This window comes from Lepus europaeus, chromosome 11, assembly GCF_033115175.1.
Source record: "Lepus europaeus isolate LE1 chromosome 11, mLepTim1.pri, whole genome shotgun sequence".
Lineage (NCBI taxonomy): Eukaryota > Metazoa > Chordata > Mammalia > Lagomorpha > Leporidae > Lepus > Lepus europaeus.
Genome location: NC_084837.1, coordinates 70701808 through 70722643, shown reverse-complemented (window position 1 = coordinate 70722643; position 20836 = coordinate 70701808). Strand labels below are relative to the sequence as shown.

The 20836-nt window shown below is 47.0% G+C and overlaps 1 protein-coding gene across 1 annotated transcript in view; it reads left to right on the top strand.

The window, feature by feature from the left end:
• SHC4 (SHC adaptor protein 4) overlaps positions 1–20836 on the top strand; it is a 139227-nt gene that overhangs the window by 34311 nt on the left and 84080 nt on the right. Inside the window, exon 2 of the mRNA XM_062204767.1 lies at positions 9487–9557. Coding sequence (XP_062060751.1) covers positions 9487–9557 — 71 coding nt within the window. The remainder of the gene's footprint in view (positions 1–9486; positions 9558–20836) is intronic.

Here is a 20836-nt window from a genome sequence, read left to right as displayed (position 1 = left end):
ATCTTACTTGCTCATCTCAAGAACACTGTTGAGCCAGACTTTGCATGGAGGATACAAAGAAATAGAAACCTTTCCTGCTCTAAAAGAGGCACAGACATAGTGACAAAAAGTTCTTTATGGGCTATTCAAGTATTATAAAACATTTGCTAGAAATTCCTAGAATGTCTAGAGGAGGGCCCACCAGGGAGTGGTCAATCCCATGGGCAGGCAAGGAAAGAAAAGGAGAGGTTTTGTAGAGGCAGCGGCTTTTATTTTTCCTTGTGAATGATGCCTAGGTGTTAGCCAGCTGGACAGGCACGAGATGGACATTGCAAGATGAAGGAGCAGAGGAGGGGGCAGTTCTAACCTGAAACAGCCTGGGGGAGTTCAGACAAATGGCTCGAGTGTAAGAAGAGGGGGTGAGAGAGAGCAGCAAGGGGCTACAGAGTTCAGCAGGAGCCAGATCCCTGGAGGCCCCGAACGTCATGTGAAGGAAGCCGGGTTTTTCCCTGAGGACTGGTATTTTCTTCCAAGTGTGGTTCCTGAAGCCCTGTGGCGGGATGGCTCGAATGCATATCAAAATGTGATTTTGCAGAGTCGCCACAGAAGCAGCTCTTAGAGCCCAGGTGTCTGCTGTTTGAAATCTGCTTTTATGTTTCCCTGTTGATTCTGAACTTCCCCAAAGTTCCAGAAATTCTGCTTTAAGGGTAGAGGGAACTGTGAGAGTTTTAAGTGAGAATGGGATGGGATTGTATGGAATGATAACATGTCAGATCCACTGTTCAGTAAAATGCTGGCTCAGTGGGAAAGACAGATTCAGGGAGTGGGATACCAGAGACACCCTCTCAGGGAAGCCTAAGTCAGCACTAGAGTGAAACTCAAGTAGAATAAAGAATATACTGGCTGGGGCCGGCTCTGTGGCATAGTGGGCTAAGCCTCCACCTGTGGCATCGGTATCCCATACGTGCACCAGTTCAAGACCCGGCTGCTCCTCTTCTGATCCAGCTCTATGCCTATGGCCTGGGAAAGTAGCAGAAGATGGCCCGTGTGTGTGGGCCCCTGCACCTGCATAAGAGACCCAGAGGAAGCTCCTGACTCCTGGCCTCAGGTTGGCCTGACTCCAGCCATTGAAGCCATCTGGGAAGTGAAACAGTAGATGGAAGACTTCTCTCTCTCTCGCTCTCCTTCTCTCTGTAACTCTCTCTCAAATAAATAAATAAAATCTTTAAAAAAAAATCAGCTGATCCTTGAAATTATCGACACCTGTGCATCTGGACTATCCAAGGTCAAAACCAGTGTCTTGTATTTGATTTTGTGTTTATAGAGAGAGCCCTCTGTCCTGGGTCAGTTGAGGTCAAAGTCTAGTTTGAAGAATAGTAGGAGGCTAATGACGTAAACAAAGAAACCGATCTCTTGCTTTCTGCCTGCCAAGTGGATATAGTTGAAGTCATGTACATCAAACTTGTGTATGATATGAATCCACTGTATGGCAACTGAGAGACAGAGTGAGCCTAAACTGGAGGGTACAAGTTGGGGCAGAGTGTGGAGCTGAGGGAAGAAGACAGGCAGATATGAGAGAGATGTGGAGATTGAAAGGCTAGGGCTCATTCACTGACTGGATGAGGGATTTGAAAGCAAGAGGAGGGTTTAGTTTCCTGGTTTACATAACTAGGTAGATAATGATACTGTTGCTTGAGATTAGAAATGTGAGGAGAGGAATCATTTGGATGTGTTGAATTTGAGATACAAATAGATTATTCATGTGTTCATACTGGCCTGGAGGTGAGAGAGTGCTTGGGCTGAAAAATCTTTGCACCATCACAGCAGGTATTGATGTCAGAAACAGGTGTATGTGTGCTGGGGATTGATTTTATTGGACTGGAGTAGAACCTGGAAAGCAGTATCAGGCTTCTAAGTTTCCCTACTGCATTTATTAGGCCCCGAGGCTTGAGAACCACTGGTATGCAATGAGTGGAGAAGGAACTGTTGTTCAAGAGAAAGAGATGGAAGTAAGGATCCACCCAGGGGGACCGAGAAGGAATAGAGGAGAAAGATGAGGAGTTGGGTAAAATGTTCTCATGAAAGCCGAAGAGGAGCGGTCAGAGGAAAAAGAAAGGGGTGGGTGGGGGTCAGCCCTTCGCTGCCGTGGACCTGGAAGAAGCAGTTGGTTTGCTCAGGCAATTTCTGTAGAATGCTGAAACTTTATGTGACATGAATGCAAAGTAAGGAGAATGGAGACAATGTTATGAAGGGAATGTCTTTCCTCCCTACCTCCCTGCTTTTTTTGTTTGTTTTCTACTGGGAAAGATTAATGTATTAAAAGGAGGCAGGAAAACCCTACAGTATCTTCTTGCCACCCTGGTGGCCTTCACCACCATTGAGCACGTATTGCCTGAAAGTCGGCCACTCATTATATCAGACTTGATTATATACCGTTCTTCACTGTTTCTTAAGGGCTGTTCTTATCATTCCTGTTATAGACTTAAGTACAGGGCCCATGCCTTAAACTTCTTTTTTTTTTTTTAAAAAAAGACTTATTTATTTATATGAAAGGCAGAGATGTGGAAGAACACACAGAGAGGAAGAGGGAACAAGACAGAGAGAGAGAATCTTCCATCCACTGGCTTGCTCCCCAACTGGTGCCAACAGCCATGGACAGGCTAGGCTGAGGCCAGGAGCCAGGAACTCCATCTAGGTCTCCCACACGAGCTGCAGGGCCTTGACACTTGGTCCTTGTTCCGCTGCCTTCCCAGGCCCGTTAGCATAGAGCTGGATCAGAAGCCGAGGAGCCAGGACAGGAACTGGCGCCCTGATGCGGGAGACTGGCATCACAAGCAGTGGCTTAACCCACTGTGCCTTCAACATCTCCGAGTCGTATTCTCCCATACTCAGCTCGGGGGCAGGGACATTCTCAGGAAGGGTGTGCGCCCTGGCAAGAAGGGCCTTCCCCTTATTAATAAATGCTTCCCAGCGGGGAAGTGATGGACTTCGATTACCGAGTTTTTTTCACTCAAATAATACCACATATTTATTTTAAAAATATAAGCAGTGCAAATGGGTAAAGAGTAAAAAAATCTACCTTTTCCCCACTTCTAGAGACAACTACTGTTAAGTGTCTTACGTATCCTGCAGACATACAGGGACTTAAAAGATGTTCAAAAAGTTTATGGGAAACATGTATTATTAAATAAAAACTATGCATGGATTTCAAACAGTTTTTCACCGATAAAAAATAGCATTAAAAATTATTTGTGAAGCAGAGATACAATCAAACAGAGATCTCCCATCTGCTGGTTTACTCCCCAAATGCATGTAACAGCAGGAGCTGGGCCAAGCATAAGGCGGGAGCTGGGAATTCGTTCCAGGTTTCTCTCATGGGAAGACCGACTACCTGAGCCATCATCTGCTGCTCCCCAGGTTCTACATTGGCAGGGAGCTGGAATGGAAGCAGAGCCCATTCAAACCCAAGCACTCATATTTTGGATACAGACCTCTCAGATGGTATCTTAACCACTAAGCCAAATGCCTGCCCCAATAAACTCTCAGTTCCATGGACTTATTGAAATACTCTGGCATACGAATGTACATCTCTTTGTCTTTAGGTCAAATACTTGAAGTCCTCATTCTCTAAGAGTCGGGATGAGATGTCCCCAGAAGCCGGCTGTCATGCCTTTGCTCTGAAAACCCTAGTACTTTCTTCCCTGGCGTGCAGAGCCTAAGATACACGTGAGCATGAATAGGCTGCTCGCTTCTCCCGGAAAGCAAGTGGTTGAAGCTGGGACTGCAAGAAAATATTATTACTGCCTTGGGGCATGAGGGGAGGGCAGGAGGGAGCTGGGCTTGGGTGAGCTGTCTGACAGGTGCTGAATGGGAAGGTTGTCTGGGCCCTGCTGAGTGCCCCCACTTTCTTACCAACCCCTTATGCCTCTGGATAAAGGGCTTCAGTGTCCTCCCCTCACCCAAGGTCGGGAATTAGGGAGTGCCTCTGTCTCATGTGCCACCTCCTGCGGTCCCCAGAGCAGCTTACAGTCATGTCTGCTGTTAGCAATGTGGCCCCCAGTCTCAGCACTTGGTTACCTAGCTGGGCAGACCGAGAGGAGGGAGTCAGCTAGCTAACCTTTCTCCTCCAGCTGCATCGGTTACCCGGGGTCCCCGCGATGACTGCGGACTCTGGAGTCAATGCTGATGCAGTCTCAGTGAATCCATGAATCCGAGCCAGGCTCTTCCCTTTAATAGGCTCTAATTTCCTCATCTATTAAATGGAGCTCACAACAATGACCAGCCTCATAAGAAGGAAAGTCCTTGCTTTCCGTGGTTGTCGGGGCTTTATGGGGCCGGGTTTCTTAAGAACAGAGACCGTGTCTTACACCGATCTTCATTTAATAAATGAAGGAGAGGCACTGTCATCTCCAGTTTACGTTCAACACACTAAATGCCTCCCTCCGGCCTTGGTATTCAGCCACTGTCTGCTTATGCAGCCTTCCGGCACCTAAGCAAAGGAGCAGGAAGGTGATTTTTATGCACAACCCCTCCCCACTTCCTTACAGCAATGGCAACGATCTCTACATGACATGAGCAGTGCCGGTCTGTGGGAGGGTCACCTCTGTTCTGGGCTTTGGGGGAATGGTGGCAAAAATCAGCTGCAGTTTCTCCAGGACTTGCCCATGGGGGATGGGGGTTTGTCCTCATTGTCAGTCACCTCAGGCTAAGACACCGTTCTCCAGAACCTTCCATCATATCACAGTGAGGCTGGCGGAGGGTGTGGGTCATCTGTGCTGGTACTGACAGAGATGAGTGTGTGAATCAGCACAGGCTGGCGCGAGGGAAAGGGCCTGCTTCAGTGGAATCAGATAAGGCCATTATCACTGGGAAGCGATGAACAGAACCTTGGAGGAGGCCCTAAGCCTTGTCCTACCTCCCCACCCCGCAAAAACACATCAAAACCCCTGTCTTTACAGATGCCCGCAGCCCCATCTTTGGCTGTTCATTTTATTGGGTCAGTTGCCACTAGTGTGACCCCATCCCTCCCATGGAATTGGTCCTTGGGGTGCCTCTGTGTCCTCCTCCCGTCAGTCAAGCAGGCTCCTCCCCTTTCCTTTCACAGTTCGCCCTCTGCCCTGTCACTCAGGGCTGTCCTTGCCCCCAGCCTGAGAACCTGAGACTGTCCTTCCAGCAGCCTGCTTCCTATAGAACTCACTCTTGTCTAGGTTGCTTGTGGCCGATCTCGTAAAGGAGGATCAAGAGCAGTAACAGACACGGAGTAAAGACCTGAGAAACCTAGAACCCTCCCCCAGGCTCCTGCCCCGTGGAGCCCGAGTCTCCCTCTGAGGCCTCCTTGATTTTGTCCTCCGCCTTGGTCCCCAGGGTGGAGAGGCCACAGTCACACCGTCACCTCCCTCACTCTCTTTCCCTTGGTGCTCATCTTAAAGGTACAGTAGCACTGAAGACTTGATGCTGTCTTCAGTTTTCTAATCAATATTTACTGCTCACCTGCCAGGTCCTGGCATGAGCTGGAAATGTGGTGTTGGTCATGGTCCCTCCTCTTAGGGGGCTGTCAGCCAGGGAATGAGGACAGGTAACTGACGGACAAATTAGCGAGGAAATTTGATAACCACTCAGAGATGAGAAGGTGGCAAATCAGGATGGAGACGGCAGGAGGGGGCCTCTGGGTGTCATTTGAATTGAAACCTGCAGGATGGGGGCCAGGCCGTAGTGCAGTAGGTTAATCCTCCACCTGTGGCACCGGCATCCCATAGGGGCGCCAGTTCTAGTCCCGGTTGCTCCTCTTCCACTCAACTCTCTGCTGTAGCCCGGGAAAGCAGTGGAAGATGGCCCAAGTGCTTGGGCCCCTGCACCCATGTAGGAGACCCGGAAGAAGCTCCTGGCTCCTGGCTTAGGATTGGTGCAGCTCCGGCCATTGCAGCCAACTGTGGAGTGAACCAGCAGAAGGAAGACCTTTCTCTCTGTGTCTCCCTCTCACTATCTGTAACTCTACCTCTCAAATAAATAAATAAAATCTTCAAAAAAAAAAAAAAAACCTGCAGGAGGACAAGGAGTCAGTTTTTCAGAGCAATGGGTGAACAGCTGGGTGGAGGCAACAGCAAGTGCCAAGGCCCCGCAGCCAAGTGTGTGGTAGGAGAGTGACACAGGTGGGGCAGAAGGGGTAAGCAGAGGCCAGAAAATGCAGCTCTAGGAGTTTGTAGTAATGCACCTGTTTTTCTCTTTAATAGACTATCTGATATGTTACATTGAGAAGAGATTCCTACTTTTCTTTTTTTTTTAAGATTTATTTTATTTTTTTGACAGGCAGAGTGGACAGTGAGAGAGAGAGACAGAGAGAAAGGTCTTCCTTTTGCTGTTGGTTCACCCTCCAATGGCTGCCGCGGCTGGCGCACTGCGCTGATCCGAAGATAGGAGCCAGGTGCTTATCCTGGTCTCCCATGGGGTGCAGGGCCCAAGCACTTGGGCCATCCTCCACTGCACTCCCAGGCCATAGCAGAGAGCTGGCCTGGAAGAGGGGCAACCGGGACAGAATCCGGTGCCCTGACCGGGAATAGAACCTGGTGTGCCGGCGCCGCAAGGCAGAGGACCTACTTTTCTTTTAAAAGATTTGTTAATTTATTTGAAAGGCAGAGCATCAGAGAGAGTAAGAACGAGAGCGAGAGCGAGCAAGCAAGAGAGATCTTCTATCCACTGTTCATTCCTTAAATGGCCATAACATCTGGGGCTGGGCTTGTTTGAAGCCAGGAGCTAGGAACTCCATCCGGGTTTCCCACATGGGTGGCAGAGGCCCAAGCACTTGGATCATCATCTGCTGCTTTCCCAGGCCATTAGCTGGGAGCTGGATCGAAGTGGAGCAGTTGGGACTCAAACTGGCGCTCTGATGTGAGATGCTGGTGTTGCAAGCGGCGGCTTTACCTGCTGCACCACAGCTGCAGCCCCAGCGCCTTTGTTTCTTTTTTTCTTTCTTTCTTTCTTTTTTTTTTTTTTTTTTTTTTTTGACAGGCAGAGTGGATAGTGAGAGAGAGAGAGACAGAGAGAAAGGTCTTCCTTTGCCGTTGGTTCACCCTCCAATGGCCACTGCGGCCGGCACACCGCGCTGATCCGAAGGCAGGAGCCAGGTGCTTCTCCTGGTCTCCCATGGGGTGCAGGGCCCACGCACTTGGGCCATCCTCCACTGCACTCCCGGGCCACAGCAGAGAGCTGGCCTGGAAGAGGAGCAACCAGGACAGAATCCGGCGCCCCAACTGGGACTAGAACCCGGGTGTGCCGGCGCCGCAAGGTGGAGGATTAGCCTGTTAAGCCACGGCGCTGGCCGCCTTTGTTTCATATTAGATGTCAAGGTTTTAGGCAGTGGAGGGACATGATATGATATGCATTTTTGAAAAATCGCTGTGGCAGGGTATGAAAAATGTAGTTGCTTGGTCACCTTTTCAAAAAGTGTGCAGTGAAGGGCTGGTTGGTATCACCTTGTTTTAAATCAGTGATTGACAGTTGTGGGGAAAGATGCCACCCACCTCTGCACCAACAAGGAGTCCTGGGAAAGCAGCCTCTCCAGCTTGTGTATGGGGAGTCTGTTCTTTCCTGGGCCAGAGGTGAGGGAGGGAGGGGAGCAGGTTATGTCCTGGAGTGGACAGAGGGCCCTGCAGGGCAGGGGACGCCGGAGCCCCCAGGGAAGATATGCAAGCAGTTTTCTCAAAATCTCCCTGCCTATGGAGCTTGGCTCCATACATTGTGGAGATGGCCTTTAGCCCTGTAAATCTAGCTCTCTTCTCCTGGTTTATGGTTTTATGGTCTATTGAATAGCAATCTCTTGGCATCACTTATTTCTCAATGGTACTCAAGCCTAAGTTAAGCATGAGTGGTACAGATTGAAATACTCAGAATGGTTGTCGTAGCGATACTGAAGACCCCAAGAGGAGTCTGATTGACTAGGGTTTGGCTGAGAATGTTCTAGCTAGCGTGCTCTCCCCAACACTAGGCGCAAGACCACGCTGGCACACTTTGCTGCTCTTAGGATGTTAAGTCTGTAGAATTACCTGCTCAGAAATACTGTAAGGAGTATCTGGGGAGGTGCCTTCCCCACCCACTGTGTGGCTCCTGCCTCTTTCCACAGTGCCTTTACCATCTCCACTCAGAGAAAGGCATGAGAACTCCAAAGGAAAACTGAAGAGGGAGCACGCCATTCCCAAAGGGCTGACAGATCCCTTTCGATCAGACTGCTGGGCTCTCATAGCCTTTACAAGGTGATGCTCAAAGATGTGCATGCCCTGGCCAACCAAGGCTCTGCTAAGAGGATTTACTCCCACAGCCGCACCTGGTGAAGCTATACAGGGCACCAAATCTGCATTTCCAGCTTAATTCCTCTCCAGGAGCCTGAATTCAGTGTTTGACTGCCGGCTTGTTATTTCCTGGATACCCCACCAGCGTCTTGCCGTCAATGTGTCCCAAACTAATTCATCATCTTTCCCCTTCCTGGCTTTCCTGTTGATGGCATCACTGTTCCCTCTGCTACCCTGGCTGGATACGTCTGAGTCACCCTTGACTCATCCTTCTCTCTTACTCTCTGGCTCAGATCCACTGCTGAGTCCTGTAGTATCTGTTTCCGTGATGTCTCTTGAATCTGTCCCCTCCCTCCTCTTGCCACCGCCCCTCTTCAGTGTGGGCTGTCATCACGTCCTCCCCAATGGGAGCTTCCTAAGTTATTCCCTTACTCTTAACCCACCTCACACTGCTGCTCACTTAAGCCTCCTCAAACACAGATCCAGTCACATCATGCTGTTGCCCAAAGCCTACCACAGCTCCCCACTGCAGCCCTGTTAAATACAAACCATTCATAACATTCATAAGCCACAATTCCTTAGAACTCCTCGTTCAGTTTAAATATTGTAATCACTGGTGTGGGACATGACTTATTTTTCTTCCTTGAACTCCCTGAATCTTTCTAATCTTGCAAAACCTGCTAAGATCTTATATTACTAAGTTTGGTGTTACATGCATTTCTATACTTGTTATATCTCTTTAGATGTTTCAACAATCCTATTTTATTTCTCACATTTCTTTTTGGGTATCTGTGTGTACTAGACATTGTTCTAAAAGCTTTGCATGTGTGAAATAATTTAACACAGTTCTAATTGAAGCTCCATTTTACTAATGATACAACTGTGCTGCAGAGAAGTTGAGATTCCGTAACTAAGAAGTGGCAGAACCAGGATGCAGTCATGTGGCCTGACCCCAGAGAGCCCACACTTTTAACCACTGAACCCATGTTAATCTTTGCTACCTGCATTCCTGATGTTATAGTTTGGATTTAGCTGATGTTTTAAAACTGAGCTGAAACAGAAAGCTTGTGTCCATTAATGATCAGAAATATCAATGGTAGGTAGTGTGCAAGTGTAACTTGATATCAAGAGCTGACTTCAGGGCTTCCCAGGAAGTCCCTAAGAAGCTAAGAGGCTGCTTTGTGGTATTTCTGTCCCACTTGTTCTTCTGTTTTTCTTCTTCCAGTACATGGGCTGTATTGAAGTGCTGCAGTCAATGAGGTCACTGGATTTTGGAATGAGAACCCAAGTGACAAGGTAAGAGACCAAAAATGAGAGAGGTTTTTTTTTTTTTTTTTTTTTTTTTAGGACTGTAGTTTAAAGTTATGATAGTTTCTCCTTCAGGAATCACGTGCAAGCCTTCAGTCACTGTGAGTCTTATTCACGTGGCTGGAGGGTAGAACATAACCCAGGGACCTTGGATGAGTGGCTTTATTTATCATGTGAAAAATTCCCCAACTGTGTGGCAGAGCATCTGCGTCCCATATGAAGATTCATAAGGTGATGAATTATACAGAAATAGCTGGTTTCCCAGGTACCAAAAGTATTTAAAATGATGCCTGGAATTAGGACATTACTGCAACTCAGATCTGCCAAGGACATAGCTGAAAATAAGACCAGGCAAGAACTTTTAACAGCAGAAAGCCCAAACTGTCCCCTTTTATGGCATTCCTGGTAGGAGGACTTGCTCATGCCTCATCCGGGTCCCCCTTCTCTGTGTCCAGGGAGCTGAATGGCACATTTGAACCAGGGGAGCCTTACCTAAGATAACCCTAGGCTGCTTTGGGGAAGAAATCAGAATCCTTGTTAGATTAAACTCAATTCAGAAGCAGAAATATAAGACATGGCTCATTAAAGCCAAGTTCCAAGCAAGAATGGAAAGGAAAAGAAGTGAATGCTGACCTCTGACTCTGGGAGATGAGTAGGGTGAGAGAGAGGAGCTGAGAGGATTGGATTGATGAGAGATTCAGGATAAAGACTCGGGTATCCACTGGACCTGGTGCTGAGGTGTGTCTGGGGTATGCCACTGTGCCCATTGCAGACCACGTGTTCTGAAGGTGAATGACCTCATTACAAAAAGAAGATAACTTCTTAAGGCTCATACCATGGAATTCTACCCTTAGAAAAAGCGTTTGTGGTCCAAAAAATTTAGGAAAAGAAACTGTTCGCTTTTTGTTACTGTAACAAAATACCTGAGGCAGGCTAACCTTTAAATAAAAAGGTTTATTTTGGCTAGTGATTTTGTGGGTTCAAAAAGCACAATGCAGGCTTTGACGAGGGTCGTCTGTGGCTGCATGCCATCATGACAGGAGCAGGTGCTTTTCCGTGTGTCTTTCTCCCTTTCCTATAAAGCCACCCACATTCAATCACAAGGGCTCTACTCCGTAACTTAATCTCATCACAGTACAATTAACATAGGACTTTGGGAACTAAACACTGGCATGAGTTTGGGGAGAGAAATACTGAAACTGTAGCAGGAACCACATTGCTCTTTAGCAAAATCACAGTTTCCAAGAGTGTGGTTAAAACTGAGAGGTCCAGGCCGGCGCAGCAGCTCACTAGGCTAATCCTCCGCCTGCAGCACCGGCACCCCAGGTTCTAGTCCCGCTTGGCACCGGTTCTATCCCGGTTGCTCCTCTTCCAGTCCAGCTCTCTGCTGTGGCCCAGGAGTGCAGTGGAGGATGGCCCAAATGCTTAGGCCCTGCACCCGCATAGGAGACCAGGAGGAAGCACCTGGCTCCTGGCTTCGGATCGGCACAGCGCACCGGCTGTAGTGGCCATTTAGGGGGTGAACCAACGGAAGGAAGACCTTTCGCTCTGTCTCTCTCTCACTGTCTAACTCCGCCTGTCAAAAAACAAAACAAACAAACAACAACAACAACAACAACAACAAAACACAACAAACTGAGAAGCACTGTGCTGTCACTTGTGAAACTCCTATTTTATCTCAAGGTTCTCTAAACTTATCCAGCCCTAGAATAAACATAATGAGCATCTCAGAGATCCCTGGGGGTCCCTAAAGTGCACGTTGATTTGGACCTTCTGCCTTATGATACATTAGTCTCTGTCTTTCCAAAGTTCTCCTCAACAATCCTTGTGCAGCCAAACGAAATATAATCCTGGTTTTGTGCTGTTTTGACACTTGGTACCTACCTTAGTCTCTGGCATATGGAAGATGCTCAGAGGATATTTAAGGAATAAATACATGGTTCCACCTGACTACACTTTGAGTATTTGCAGAGAGCTACAACATTTTTTCTCCCCTTTAAATCTCTTTCACATTCTCGGCCTGTTCAATGATCCTTCCAGTGACGTAGTTCCTACACTGCTTCCCATTCTGTTAGCTCCACTTTGAACACATTTTGGGCCTTATTTCTTATTATTTTTTAAAAATTATTTATTTATTTGAGAGACACAAATGATGCACTGAGAGTGAGAGTTCCCAGCCCCCGAGTTCACTCCCTAAATGCCCACAATGACCAGGGCTGGCAGGAGCTGGGAACTCAATCCAGGTCTTCTATGTGGGTGGAAGAGATCCACCTGCTTGAGCCATCACCTGCTGTCTCTGAGAGTATGCATTAGCAGGAGCCTGGAGTGAGGAGCTGGAGCTGGAGCTGGGGTTGGAGCTCAGGCACCCCAGTGTGGGACGTGAGACTCCTAACCTGTGTCTTACCGCTAAGCCAAGTGCCCACTCCCACTCTGATGAATCTTAACCTGGGAAAACTCTTCCTCCAATTCTGAGCAGACTATAGTGAAGAAGAGGGTTGAGACCCAAGTACCTGGAGCAGGGGCGTAGGAGAAAGGAGTGCCCACCGTCCTAACTTGACTGCTCTGGTCTGTGTGTCCCCCCAAATTCACTGCTGAAATCTAAGTGGTGGAGACATTTAGGAGATGATTATGCCAGAAGGACAGAGTGTCCGGAATGAGACTAATAACTTTAAAAAGAGGCGTGAGGGAGCTCTTTGCCCCTTTTCCCATACAAGGATGCAGCAGGAGGTAACAACTGTAAGGCAGAGAGTAAGTATTCACGACTCCACATCTGCTGGTGCCTCCATCTTGGACTTCCCAGCCTCTAGAACTGTAACAAATAAGTTTCTATGATTTATTAATTACCTGCTCTAAGCTATTTTGTTATAGCAGCAGGAGTTGACCAAGACACTGAGGGTGACTGCTTTTCTGTCCATTCACCCACTCATTCATTGGCTCATTCTCTTTCACTTTTATATTTATGGAGTGCCCCTTACGTGCCTGAAACCATTCAAGAATCCAGGGACCAGTGTTGTGGCACAGTGAGTTAAGCTGCAGCCTGGGATGCCTGCATTCCATATTAGAGTGCTGGTTCCAGTCCAGGCTACTCTGCTTCCTGACCCAGGTCCCTGCTAACATGCCTGGGAAGCAGCAGAAGATGGTTCAAACACTTGAGTCCCTCTCTCCTATGTAGGAGACCTGGATGGAGCTCTTGGCTCCTGCTTTCAGCCTGGCCTAACCCTGGCTGTTGCAGTCATTTGGAGTAAACCAGTGGATGAAAGATCTCTCTCTCTCTCTCTTTCTTTCTGCCCCTCCTTCTCTTTCTACCTTTCAGTAAATAAGTATATAAATAAATGTTTTTTAAAATTAAGGATTCAGAAGTGAAAAAGACAAAGCCTCTGCTTTCATGGAACCTCCAGTCTATCAGGGAAGACAGAATGTGGAAGGAAATAATTAAGTGTGCCATGTACTTTCTGATAATAGGAAGTGCTGTTACTCTAACAATAAAACTAAGAGGACAGAGATGTAGGGAGTTGGCTTTGCAATTTCACTTTATACTTAACAAAAGTATGAAAAAAAAACTATTCACAATCCATCTAGACATAATGTCTTTTAACATTCTGTGGTTGGAGATATCTTTCTAGTCCTTTTTTTTTTTTTTTCTATACATGAGGTTCCAATTATTTTTTATGGAAAATCCAAACAATGTTATATACTGTTTCTCTGTACTGAACTTTTTCCTGTTGCTAGATATTCAAAAATATTTTATGTTGTGGTAAAATATACATAGTATAAGTCTACACCTTAACTGTTTTTAGGAGCATGGTTCCGGGTCATTGAGTGCATTCATATTGTGGTGCCACCATCGCCACTTCTCTCCGCAGAACCTTTTCGTCTTTCCAAACTGGAAAGCTGCATCCTCATTAAACAGCCAACTACCATGCTCTGCCCCTCCAGCTCCTGGCAACCGCCACTCTGCTTTCTGTACCGCTGAATCCGACTGCTTGAAGGACCTCCTGCACGTGGAATCACACAGTTCTTGTCCGTTTCTGTCTGCCTTCAAGTCTTCAGTGTCTTCACAGTGTAGCATGAGTCAAAATATCATTCCTTCTATGGCTGAGTACTCTCCCATTGTGTGTATGTGTACTACTTTTTCCCTACCCATGAACCAGTCAATAGACATTTTTCATTTTTGGCTGTGCATCATTCTCTTATTTTTCATTATTATTTTTAATAGAAAACTTTTATTTAATAAATATAAATTTTGAAAATACAACTTTTGGATTATAGCAGTTCTTCTCCCCATAACCACCCTCCCACAAACTATCCCATCTCTCCTACTCCCTTTCCCATCCCATTCTTCATTAAGATTCATTTTTAATTATCTTTATATACAGAAGATCAACTTTACACTGAGTAAAGACTTTAACAGATTGCACCCACACAGACACACAAAGTATAAAGTACTGTTTGAAAATTAGTTTTAGCATTAATTCTCATTATTATTCTTTAAGATTTATTTGAAAGGCAGAGCAACCTGGTTCATTCTCCCCAAATAACCACAATATCCAGGTCTGGACCAGGCTGAAACCAAGTTCCAACCACTCCATTCTGGCCTCCCACATGTGGGTGGCAGGGACCCAAGCACTTGGACCATCTTTGCCTTTCCAGGTGCAATAGCAAGAAGCTGGATTAGAAGTGGAGCAGCTGAGACTTCAACTTGCACTCTGATATGAGATACCAGTGTTATTAGTGCTATGCCACAATGCCAGTGTAACTTTCCATTATTATAAATAATACTATTATGACCATTTTATCCATAGCTCTTACTTATTCCCATGGGATGAATTCTAAAATTAGTATTACTAAGTCAAACTAAGTAAATACTTGGAAGGTTTTTGATGTATGTTGCTAGATAGCTTTGAAGAAGAACTGTACTCATGGATACTCTTTCCTCTGAGCTATCTATGCTTTGTATCTGTTTTTTAAAAATCTTCATCAACGTGTAAGGCTAAATTTCCCTGCTATTTAATAGATAGTGAAATGCTGACTTCTTTTTCTCTGTCATGAAGATTGTTTGTGATCAGTGCACACACCAAGCAGAGGGTCTCTGACAGGGTCTCTGGGTGTTATTCCTTATACATGTGCCCTGTACATGACTCAGGCATGGCAGCTTGTATTCTAGGCACCTGTGTGGCAGCTTGAGGGTGGTGGTCTATAGTTTTTAGGCTGGGTGGTCAGGAAGGCCTCCCTGAGAAGGCATTTGAGTCCAGACCTGACTAAACGGAGCCATCCAGCCATGGGCATGTCTGGGAGAAGAGAGCTCACAGCTGAAAGCGCGAAGGCAGCCATAGACATCATTGCTCCATGACATCAGCACTCGGTTGGTTTTGTCAGAGTAGGAGAGACAGGGTATTTTCTCCAAAGAGTGGATGTGAAAATTGCTAAATGGGTCCCCACTCAGAAAGAGAAGCTGAGTGGAGGGGAGAATCCAGTGTAGGCGCCCTTTGCTGTCTAATGGTCCTACTTGAAGTCAGAAGTCTGAGGACCTTACCTGTGGTGGGGCTTGAAAACTTGAGGCTGATTTCCACTCACCAGGACTGCCCAGCCGAGCCCTTGCCTCAGAGTCTATGTCCTAAGCTGCTCCTGCCCGGCTTCCTCAACCCTTTCCCCAGTCTTGTGAGGCCTGAAATGCTATGCCTTGTATGCATGGGCTGAACAGAAAGCTTGGAACTGCCTGACCCAAAAGGAAGAGGAAGAAAAACCCACCAAGAAAGGTTAGATAGAAGACACAAGAGCAGCTGGCAAATAGGTTGTGTCCCAGTTTAAGGAATAAGTGAAAATCTAAATCTACTCACAGCAAAATCATCATCATAGATTTCAACTCTGGGTTCCCTAGTAAATTCCTTGCCTGCATTTCAAAGGATATTCAGAATGGAAAAAATTATTTTCACATTTTTCCCCTGGGAGCTCATATATTGCTGAAAGTGCGAGTGATCTTTGAAACTCTAGGCCTTGGGCAAACCTTTGGCACAGTGGATTAGACGCCACTTTGGATGCCTGCATTCTGTATTGGAGTGTCTGGGTTCAAGTTCTGGCTCTGTTTCCTACCCAGCCTCCTCCTAATACACACCCTAGGAGGCAGCAAGTGATGGGTTAAGGAGCTGGGTCCCTGCCACCCATGTGGGAGATCCAGTTTGAATTCCTGGCCCCTGCTTCAGCCTGCCCTAGCCCTGGCTGTTGTGAGCATTTGGGGAGTGAGCCAGCAGATGGAAGATCTCTCCTTATCCCTCCGTCTCTCTGCCTTTCAAATAAAATCAAAATGTTAAAAATTGAAACTCTAAGTCTTGTGGAATATTCTACAAGTGAATATAAGCTTAAGTGTTAGTACACTCACCAAATCCTCCCTCCCCATATAGTCATTGGATAGGAATATTTTATTTGAGCCCAGAATCATTTCTTTAAGCCCTCCCTCACCTTGGTATTGGACTGGCACAGTCAGCAAAGTGTGTATCTGAAAACTGTAAGTGTTGTTGCCTCTGAGCAGATGGCTTCATAGTTCTGACTTCAAAGTTAAGAAAATGGGTCACTTTCCATTTAGCCTGCATTTCGCACTCTGCCTCCCAAATATTTCTTCTTTTTCCTTTTTTTTTTAAAGATTTATTTTATTTTTTTGACAGGCAGAGTGGACAGTGAGAGAGAGAGACAGAGAGAAAGGTCTTCCTTTTCTGTTGGTTCACCCCCCGATGGCCACTGCGGCCGGCGCGCTGCGGCTGGCGTACCGTGCTGATCCGAAGCCAGGAGCCAGGTGCTTCTCCTGGTCTCCCATGCGGGTGCAGGGCCCAAGGACCTGGGCCATCTTCTACTGCTTTCCTAGGCCACAGCAGAGAGCTGGATCAGAACAGGAGCAGCAGGGACTCGAACCAGACCCCATATGGAATGTCGGTGCTTCAGGCTGGGGCTTTAACCCACTGCACCACAGCACCGGTCCTGTTTTTCCTTCTTTTTCTTGTTCTCCTTCAACTTCTCTGTGTCTTTGACACACTATCACTATTTAAATCGCTCTAGTACCAGGTTCGCTGGCTGTTATCCTGAGAGCATGACTATTGAAGCAGCTGACCTGGGAGGGAGGGGCTGATCCTGGGAACAGACCAGAGATACAGCAGCGTTCTTGTCATTGGGAGGGACCTTTCTGCAATTATTTGAGGCTGACTCCTCAGGACCTGGAGCACAGAAAGTGCTCAGAATCCAGCAGAGAGGAAGAAGAGGACAAGAGGCCATTTGCTTCCTCAGTAGTTCCCTGGATTTCACCCTTTCAAGGCCCACATCACTCTTCTGCGCCTGTTCCAGGTGTATCCCTCGGCAAACCCCTGGGGCAGCTTCTACGGTTGCTTCTCCACTAATTCTTACGCAGGCGTTCATCCCTGTAAATGGTTCTAGACCAGGTCTCAAGTTTTCATCATAGAGTCTTCCCGCAGAAAGACAAGCGAGAAGGAAGTAAAGAGAAACGAGGCCATTAGGAAAACAAAGGATAGCAGCCAGGTTGTCTTGAAAATGTCTGGAAGTCAGTGTCCAAGCAAGGGAAGGGCAGTAGCAGTGGAAACAAGCTCCGGGTGATACAGCCAGGGATTTTCCTTGCAATTTTTGAAAAACAAAACAAAAAAACCCACTTGACCTAAATCATGGAAATCGGGTCACTAAAAGCTAAAGCCTAGCCCTCTCTTCTTGCAAGGAAGAAAAAGACTTCCTCTGCCCCGATGCTGCCTCCTTGTTTGGCACCATACGGGAGCCTGCCTCTGAGACTGAAGCAGACACATCAGGGTAAACCCGCAAGTGGAGCCGGTGGGACGGGCTTGGCGCTCACCTGGAGACCAGAACTTCACATTCTGAAGTGGCAGAGGGCACGTGTAGTTCCTCACCCCAGTACCCTGAGGGCAGGGGACATGGTTAGTAGAATCACCTCCAGATCATTGTCGGACTACTTTGTCCTCTTCTGGTATTTAGTATGTAACTAACATGTAACTCATGTTCAGTAACAAAATCAGTCAGACTGAGAGTGAGGCACCTGACGCAGGATCAGCCCACACTAGCTCCAGGGGCAGCTGAGAGGCAGTGGTGTGTGGTAGGTTTGCCTTCTTTGTGTGATGGCCATTCGTTGAGGGGTCTGTGAAGGAAGCTAGGTGCCTGTCAGAGAAGAGGTGATGAGTGCTCCTTTTTGGGGTCCTCATTGAAGATTCATTTACTCTAGGATATCGTTAGGGCTGCACAAAGGGATTTGTCTGCTCCATTCCATCCTGTGGGGGTGGGGCTGTAACCGAGTTTCTTATTGGCCTGCTGCTGTGGACAGTAAGCAGGCTAATGGGTGATTTGGTACTGAATGAAGCAAAAAGGAAACGAAGATCATAATTCAGAAGATTCTGTAACTGGGCTAATTTCCTGTTTGTAATGCAATTGCTCCTGAGCAGTGATTCTGCAGTTTTAATTCACTATCTTGAAAATATTGATTCTCTGGCTTCAACAGGACATGAAAGCTGGTTCTCTCTTAACAAATGCCTCCTTCTTCTCTCTCCCTCTGTGTGTGTGTGTGTGTGCGCACGCACGTGACTATCGGGTCCAAAGCAGATCTACGATGTAGCTGAGCACTTATGAATGGGTCTAGGCTTGAGATTTTTAAGGAATGTGAACATTAGGGAGGAGAAATACTCTGTAGAGGTAAAATATTTTCATGTGAAGTGGCTAAATTAAGGTACCTATTAGTTTGAAAACAGGTTTGTAGTTATCTAAATTTCTTTTGGATTTTAGGAGCGGGATTGGTTATCGGTGTGCATGGATAAGTGTGTGTATCTCTGCTAAGCCCTGGCGTAGTTGAACATCTTGTGGTATTTGGATTCTGATGAAAGTCACGGAGTTAGGAATAGAATTGCCATCTTCATGGTATATAAAATAAGGACTGTGGTGTGGGGTGGAGATGAAGTACTGTCTGTCAACTTGCCAGGCAAGGGAGCTCTGAGAAGAGAGCTAAGGAGAAAGCAAATCATGAGTGTCCAAGTTCTAGCTTATGATGGTCTTGCTAAGGATAGAACTGTGGCTAAGACGGAATGTATATGATTGATTAAAACAAGTTTCGTGGGGCCGGCGCTGCAGTGCAGTAGGTTAATCTTCCACCTGCGGTGCCAGCATCCCGTATGGGCGCCGGTTGTAGTCCCAGCTGTTCCTTTTCCAGTCCAGCTCTCTGCTGTGGTCTGGGAAAGCAGTAGAAGATGGCTCAAGTGTTTTTGCCCCTGCACCCATGTGGGAGACCCGGAAGAAGCTCCTGGCTTCGGATCAGGATCGGCACAGCTCCGGCTGTTGCAGCCGTTTCGGGGAGTGAACCAATGGAAGGAAGACCTTTCTTTCCCTCTGTAACTCTACCTCTCAAATAAGTAACTAAAATCTTAAAAAAAAGAAAAAAAAGTTTCGTTATTCATTGATCAGGAAATAGTGCTGACTCCAAAAGGGTCTAGTGTCCCCGGGTCAGTGTTCACAGCCTCTATAAGTTGGCTGGAACAATAAACCATACAATAGAACACAGCATGCAAGATTGATATCTCCTAAGCAAGCATTGGAGTTGGTGGAAATATTTTCTTTCACATGTGTGTAGATGTCAGGAGGCCCTTGCTGGATGTGTGTGTGTGTGTGTGTGTTCAGCACCTGCCTCTTCTAATTTCAAGTTCTTCTGTTCTCTAGTTCCTCTCAACATGCTTAAGCTAAGATCGTCTCAGATATTTAAATGAAATAGCCAATTATGTTCTTTTAGAAGTCTTCAAAGACTTAGGAACTAAAAAATCATTTCCCATCAGTTGTCCTGACAGCATGACAGAGTCAAATGCAGAGAGAGAGGGTATGAAGGTTATATGGTTATAAGTAGTTTCTCTCACATAGCAGGTACACAGTTACTACTTGAAGGAACTGATGTATGATTAAAAGGTTATAAGGCAACCCACAGAGGGGAAAATATTTGCAAGTCATGTATCTGATAAGGTATTTTTTAAAAATTTATTTATTTATTTGAAAGTTAGAGTTACGGGGCCGGCACCATGGCTCAATTGGTTAATCCTCTGCCTGTGGCACCGGCATCCCATATGGGCACTGGGTTCTAGTCCCGGTTGCTCCTCTTCCAGTCTAGCTCTCTGCTGTGGCCCGGGAAGGCAGTGGAGGATGGCCCAGGTGCTTGGGCCCTGCACCTGCATGGGAGATCAAGAAAAAGCACCTGGCGCAGTGTGCCGGCTGTAGCGGCCATTTGGGGGGTGAACCAATGGAAGGAAGACCTTTCTATCTCTCTCTCTCTCTCTACCTGTCAAATAAATAAAAATAAAGTTAGAGTTACACAGAAAGGGAAGCAGAGAGAGAGGTCTTCCATCCACTGGTTTATTCCCCAATTGGCTGCAATGGCTGGAGCTGTACCGATCCAAAGCCAGGAGCCAGGAGCTTCTTATGGGTCTCCCACGTGGGTGCAGGGGCCCACAGACTTAGGCAATCTTCTACTCCTTTCCCAGGCTGTAGCAGAGAGCTAGATTGGAAGAGGAGCAGCTGGGACTCAAACTGGCACCCATATGGGATGCCGGCGCAGCAGGCAGCATCCCTACCTACTACACCACAGCACCGGCCCCCATGCTTGAGTTTTTAGCAGGTCCTACAGCAAAGAGAAATTGGTGAGGAGGGCTTGGTGGCCTCTTCCTCTTTCTTGACAGAGAAGCCAGCCCCAAAGCCACACTTGTAGAGGCAGCTGTGGTGGGACAGGAGGAAAGAGCGGCCAATCACAGCTAATGTGTGTTGAGCACCACACAGAACTTTTGTATCTCTGCTCTCTTAAGAACTGCATGGTCACCTGGATGAGGGTGCTAGGATTCCCTTATTAAAGCAGGAGGGTTGAGGCTCAGAGAAAGTAAGTGACCATCCGGAGCCTACACTGCTGTTCCATGGGGCTCAAACCCAGGTTTTCCCCTCTACAACATTTCCCTCCAATACTTACTTTTTCCTAATGATATTGCTTTGGTTTGGACCTAAGAAACTTTTCTTTGGCTGTGAATAGATTAAGATGGTGGGAGACTAGGGGAATATAGGCAGGCCTGCCTCACCTTCAAAACTCACTTTTAGGGGTCCTCGTCATTGTGTAGCAGGTTAAGCCACTGCCTGCAGCCCAGGCATCCCATATGGGTGATGCTCCACTTCCCATCAAGCTCCCTGATAATGCACCTGGGAAAGTAGCAGAGAATGAACCAAGTGCTTGGACCCTTGCACCCACATGG